At 50.8% G+C, this 6,733-nt stretch overlaps 1 protein-coding gene across 1 annotated transcript; it reads left to right on the top strand.

Annotated features, from left to right (window-relative positions):
* Positions 1 to 533: 533 nt before the first annotated feature.
* LOC145350916 (DNA damage-inducible transcript 4-like protein) lies at positions 534 to 5,735 on the top strand. Its single transcript, XM_080200382.1, has 2 exons — positions 534 to 953; positions 3,909 to 5,735. The coding sequence occupies exons 1-2, from the start codon at positions 866 to 868 to the stop codon at positions 4,376 to 4,378; spliced, it is 558 nt and encodes a 185-aa protein (XP_080056508.1). The 5' UTR covers positions 534 to 865; the 3' UTR covers positions 4,379 to 5,735.
* Positions 5,736 to 6,733: the final 998 nt, after the last annotated feature.

Below are 6,733 nucleotides of genomic sequence, written 5' to 3'. Positions count from 1 at the left end.
TTATCCTTGCCCTGTTGAAGTTGCTCCTGTTATCACTCACACTGGCACATTGCCCAAGTGCCAACCTCATCATTCCATGGGCAAGGACTGGGGGCAGAGTTGGAGGGTCAACACTGATTGGCTGCAGCCTGACCAATCGCCACACGACTTTAGTTTTATCTCAGGGCGGTCAGCCAATGGAGTGGTCCCTCTGTGAGGGGGCGGGGCCTGAGGCACTGTGATTGGTCAGCCACATGTATCCATTCCCCCTGTATTAGTCTATATGCTGCAGATTGAGGAGAGACAGAGACACAGACAGAGAGAGAGAGATACAGACACAGACATAGACAGACAGACAGACAGAGAGATAGAGACACAGACATAGAGAAACAGAGACACATAGAGAGATAGAGACACAGACACAGACAGAGAGAGAGAGATAGAGACACAGACATAGAGAAACAGAGACACATAGAGAGATAGAGACACAGACACAGACAGAGACACACATAGAGAGAGACAGAGACACACACACACACATAGAGAGAGAGACAGGGACACACACAGACATAGAGAGAGAGGCAAAGAGACAGAGACACACAGATAGAGGCAAAGAGAGGGAGAGAAATAGAGAGAAGGGGGATATAGACACAGAGTCACAGACACAGAGAGAGACACAAGACAGGGGCAGGAACAAAGAAAGAGGCAAAGCGAGAGACACAGAGAGTGAGGGGGGTAAAGGCAGAGACAGAGGGAAAGGCAGGGAGACAGACAGGGGCAGAGACAGGGACACAATGTGTGCCAGTCATTGCTGAGCAGCCCCGGTGTGCCCCAGGCTCCCAGCCGCTTGCGGAAGGGTTGGATCTCCTCTTGCCCCGAGTCCAGGATGGTGGCGAGCTGCCCCAAGAGTAAAAACCCCGACTGTACCTCCCAGCTTCTCCCCAGAGACTGGGAGCCCCTCAGCCCCACTGCAGGTAAGTACACAGCGCAAAGAGACAGCAGCGCCGGCTCTGTACCCCCACCCCCACCCCCACCCCCTCCCTCACTGGGCTCTGTACCCCCACCCCCACCCCCACCCTCACTGGGCTCTGTACCCCCACCCCCACCCCCCTCCCTCACCCCCACCCCCACCCCCTCCCTCACTGGGCTCTGTACCCCCACCCCCTCCCTCACTGGGCTCTGTACCCCCACCCCCACCCCTCCCCACCCCACCCCCTCCCCCTCCCCCACCCCACCCCCTCCCCCTCCCCCTCCCCCTCCCCCTCCCCCACTGGGCTCTGTACCCCCACCCCTCCCTCACCCCCACCCCCTCCCTCACTGGGCTCTATACCCCCACCCCCTCCCCCTCCCCCTCCCCCTCCCCCTCCCCCACCCCCACTGGGCTCTGTACCCCCACACCCCTCCCTCACCGGGCTCTGTACCCCCACCCCCCCCTCCCCCACCAGACTCTGTACCCCCACCCCCCCTCCCCCCTCCCCCCTCCCCCCTCCCCCCTCCCCCACCAGACTCTGTACCCCCACCCCCCCTCCCCCACCAGACTCTGTACCCCCTCCCCCACCGGGCTCTGTACCCCCACACCCACTCCCCCTCCTCCCCCTCATCCTCCCCCTCATCTCCCTCCTCCCCCTCATCTCCCTCCTCCCCCTCATCTCCCTCCTCCCTGGGCTCTGCACCCACACCCCCTCCTCCTCCTCCTCCTCCTCCTCACTGGACTCTGCACTGTGCCCCCTCCCCCCCCCCTCCCCCCTCCCCCCCCCCTCCCCCCTCTCCTCCCTCTCCCCCTCCTCCCTCTCCCCCCTCCTCCCTCTCCCCCCTCCTCCCTCCTCCCTCCTCACTGGGCTCTGCACTGCTCCCCCCTCACTGGGCTTTACACACTTCCCCACTATCCTGCTGGGACTTTGCCCTGTTTCTGTTGGGGGAAGCTCTCTCCTCATCCACCCTCCCCACCTCTGTGCTGGTGAATGGAGTTATTACTAAACTTGTACCATTCAAATAGAAACCTGTATCAGTGTGTTGGCTCTTTATAAATATCTCGTTGTCTTTCTTACAGAGACAACTTGTTGAAACTTAATTTGGTTTTGTTTTCTTGTTAAAATTAACCTGTCTTTCTGGAACAATTCTCAATTTCCTGAGTTTCTGCTGTTCCCCCTCCCCCAGATAAATATTCCTGTTGGGAGGAGCAAAACTGGAAGTTGAAGGATTCCTGTCTTCAACATGAGTCACACAATAGTTTCATTGTTCAAGTCATTTTTATTACATTGACCTTTACTTTGGACTCTCATACAGCTGTCTTCAGTTTTTGTATTTTGTTTTTCAACTTAATGAATGAAAAGGCTCCAGTATACTTCAGACCCTCGGTAGTGAGTGAGGTGAGGTCTACCCTGGGATTTGATGCAAATGTTTGCCTCTTGCTCCTGGTACACATCCTGTGACTGAACAGGTGAACTCAGTGCGTGTGTACCGGGATAATAAAGCCCCTACTTAAATCAGCTGGTAGGATCTTAAAACAGATCACTGGTGGGCTGTGTGTGTGGGATAGTGTAGAGGCAGCTTCAATCTTGATATAAATAAGGGAGGCAATGGCCTAGTGGTATTATCACCACTGTATTCATCCAGAAACTCAGCTAATGTCCTGGGGACCCGGGTTCGAATCCCGCCACAGCAGGTGGTGGAATTTGAATTCAGTGTAACCATGAAACCGTTGTCAATTGTTGGAAAAACCCAACTGCATCACTAATGTTCTTTAGGGAAGGAAATCTGCTGCCTTTACCCGCTCTGGCCTACATGTGACTCCAGAGCCACAGCAATGTGGTTGACTCTCAATTGCCCTCAACTGGGAGGAGGGAGTGGGCGGAGGACACTGGAGTGGGGGGAGGTTGGGGTGGGGATGTGGAGGGGGTGGGATGAGGGGCTGGAGTGAGATGGAGGGGGTGGGATGTAGTACAGTAATCTTGGGGAAGGCGAGGGATTTGCAATCCTTACAGATAATTGCACAAAATCATTGAAACAAAGAGGAGGCCCTTCAGCCCATGGTGCCTGTGCTAGATCTCTGAAAGATCCAATTTGTTGCATTCCCCAGCCCATTGCCCACTCCCCCCTCCCCCCCCCTCATTGCCTGCTCCCCCCTCCCCCCCTCCCCGTTGCCTGCTCCCCCCCCCCCTCCCCGTTGCCCGGTCCCCCACTCCCCCCTGCTCTTTCCCTGCTCCCTCCTCCCTGTTTCCTGCTCCCCCCGGCTGCTCCCCTCTCCCTGTTGCCTGCCTGTCCCCCCCCCCATCCCCCCCTCCCTGCTCTTTCCCCGGTTTTTGTGTATAAACCCATTCCCTTTTGAAGTTATTATTGAATTTTCTTTCCCCATCCTTTCACTCAGCGTTTCCCAGATTACAACAACTCGCTGCAGGAACACTTTTCCCTGGATTCCTCTCTGATTCCTCATCCAATTATCATTAATATGTGTCCATTGGTTACAGGGTGGTGCAGTGGCACCGTGGTTAGCACTGGTGCCTCACAGCGCCAGAGACCCGGGTTCAGTTCCAGGCTTGCTTCACTGTCTGTGTGGAGTCTGCACATTCTCCCCGTGTCTGCGTGGGTTTCCTCCGGGTGCTCTGGTTTCCCCTCTCAGTCTGAAAGATGTGCGGGTTAGGGTGAATTGGCTGTGGTAAATTCTCAGTGTACCCAAACAGGTGCCAGAGTGTGGCAACTAGGGGCTTTTCACAGTAACTCCTTTGCAGTGTTAATGTAAGCCGACGTGACTAATAATTAAACTTTACTTTTACTGATTTTTTTTCTTCTGCCGGAGTTTAGTTAAATCTGCACAAATATTCATTTTAAAATGCAGCCTGGCAGTGAATTGTGTCAAACTCACTCACTGCCGGAGCCTTTATCCTTTAATTGTGGTTTAGAATTTCACAGACTTTGTCTGTTTTCCTCAGATATTAATTATTGGGAGGCTGTGAACAACACAAACGAGGAAGAGCAAACATGTCTGTACTTGACCAAACTTTTTGAGAACTCTCTGTCCAGAGCGAAGAAGACAAAGTTGAATTGCTCTGAGGTTTTAGTTCCTGAGAGATTGATCAGAAGGATAGCCCGGGATGTCCTCTGCTTGTCATCCAGTGAGCCCTGTGGCCTCCGCGGATCCATCATTTACATCAACATGGAGATTGAGAACATGTGCAAAAAACTGGACCGGATCGTGTACGATTCCAGCATCATTCCAACTTTTGAATTGACGTTAATATTCAAACAGGAGGGGAGCTCTTGGCCGAGTCTGCGAGATTTCTTTCTCATTGGTACGTGTTTCACACCTGGGTTCAGGCCAGCACTCAGACTCAGTCCTGGCTTCTGTCTGATCAAGAAGAAACTGTATTCCTCTTCAGCTCGAACTGTTATTGAGTGCTAAAAATAAACCCGAGCCGGCACTAAGTGCTCTTTATGCTGGCTTTGACTCATTTTCACACCAGTGCTTTGCTGTCGCGTAAACATTAACTCTCCTCATTTGATCCAACTTCAGTTTTGCTGTTTAAAGTCATTATCCACTTAGCAATGTGACTCCCCTCAGCGTGTCCTTTTACCCGCTTTTATACTCGCCTTCCTTGTCGAGACATTGCATTGATTATCTTTAGACCCAAAGAACTTGTCAGCCAATGGGGTTTGAGCTTGTCCTTGCAGGTAATGAAACTGTACAACCCCCACAGTCCCTCGGGTGAATAACTGGGGTCTGAGGTGGGGAGGGGGTGTGGATGAGTGAGGAGGAATGAATAATGACTTGGATCCACATCGCTGGGTCATTAATGGGAACCCCTTGCTCACATGTTGCTATGGGATTACTAAAGCAGAGCTCGAGAGCGCTTTGATATCCCATCCAAATGGAAAGGTACCTCCAACAATGCCTTGGAACTGAACTGATTGGATTGAGCTAAATGGGTTTGAACCAACTCTGGGAGAACTATAATCATGAGCCAGCCTGGTGTTGGATTGGCTGGGTAGTTGATTGGGAGCTGGGTGGCTGGTTAGTGGTGCAGAAGTACCCCAACTGCATGGGTTCAACTCCTGTACCAGCCGAGGTTATTAATAAAGACCCCGCCTTCTCAACCTTGCCCCTCATCTGAGGTGTGCTGACCCTCAGGTTAAATCACCCACCTGTCAGCTCTCCCCAGAAGAAGAGCAGCCTACAGTCATCTGGGACTGTGGCTACTGTACCTACTGATTGGAGTAGAACTATTGGTACAATGGGAGTCCCTAATCTCAAGGTCAAATACGCCTCTGATTGCTCTAATTACTGGAAATTTCCCTGGTCTTTGTTTTGAAACTTTTCGGGTGTCTCCTGTGTAAGTGAGCTGGACAGTTTGAATAAGCAGAAACAGAATTAATCTATCCAGAAAGCACACTCAGGTTGTAGATGAGAGAGGGGGCAGAGGGGGTATGTTGCCAATCTGAGGCTTTGACCTGTGTGTTAAGTTTTGGGTTAAGTCATGTGGAGAGTAGCTGGGGGGAAATCTCAGTTTCCCATTTGCCCACTTGCACTTTCGTTAGATCAATTTGCACTTTTCCTTTGTCGGACTTGCACTGTTATTGTGAGTGTTGTTTTGTTTGCGAACGCTCTCTTAAGTTGCTGCTTCAGTCATTGGAATAATTTGAAGATTGATTCTGAGCGTTTATCCTGCATATTTAGTTAATGCAGTAAAAACATCAAAAAGAAATGCTTCTTTCAAAGGAAACTTGTAACTTTTTCGGACAATAAAATGATTTTTTTATAACCTGATGCTTTTCAATTCTGTAGATTTAAAAATAATCAAAGCTCCAGACGATTTGAAGTGATTAGAAGGATTGTACACAAGTATAGATCACAAAAAAAATTAAACATTGACCAGAATCAAAGCAGAAAGTGAAGTGAAGTTGACTGAAGGGAAGCAAAGTTGGAAGACAGCTAGAAAGAACACATTAACCTGGTTTTAATGTTCCCTTTAATAATCCTGGTCAAACCTCCTGGAATTCCAGATTTGACATGCTGGATTGGTAATCTTATTACCTTTAAACAGCAAGTCTAAAAGCATTCTCATATAATGCTTCCCCTTCAAATTTAGCAAATGTCCAAATCATTTTAGATTAACCCAGTTACAGCGAATGGATGGTGTGTATGTTGACCAGTTTCAGATAGATAATTTGACAAGGAGCCCCTCGCACTCTTGCCTCTTGAGGATCTGGGTTTATTCCTGACAACTGGTTCGAACACAAAGATCAGGGCTGACGTTCCAGAGCGGTACTGAGGGAGTGCTACATGTTAGGGGTGGCAGGGTGATTAGCATTGCTGCCTCACAGTGACAGGGACACGGGTTCAATTCTGGCCTCGGGTCACTGCCTGTGCGGAGTCTGCACATTCTCCCTGTGTCTGCAAGGGTTTCCTCCGGGTGCTCCAGTTTCCTCCCGCAGTCAAATGATGTGCAGGTTGGGGAGATTGGCCATGCTAAATTGCCCCTTAGTGTCCCAAGATGTGCAGGTTAGACGGATTGGCCATAGTCAATGTGTGCAGTTATAGGGATAGGGTGGGACAGAGGGACTGGGTCAGATACCCTGTGAGAGAGTCAGACCCAATGGGCTAAATGGCCTCCTCTGTATTGTAGAGCTTCTATGGTTTGGATGAGATTCGAGGCCCCGTCTGTCCCTCAGATGGGGGAGAATTGCTTTGAAGAGGAGTTGAGGAGGTTTTTCCCAGTGTCCTGGTTTATAAATCCCTCGAACAACGTCACAGAATCCC

This window comes from Carcharhinus amblyrhynchos, chromosome 1 (genome assembly GCF_965287045.1).
Source record: "Carcharhinus amblyrhynchos chromosome 1, sCarAmb.v2.hapA, whole genome shotgun sequence".
Lineage (NCBI taxonomy): Eukaryota > Metazoa > Chordata > Chondrichthyes > Carcharhiniformes > Carcharhinidae > Carcharhinus > Carcharhinus amblyrhynchos.
Note: the sequence above shows the minus strand (reverse complement) of the source record. Positions and strands in the feature narration are given on the sequence as shown.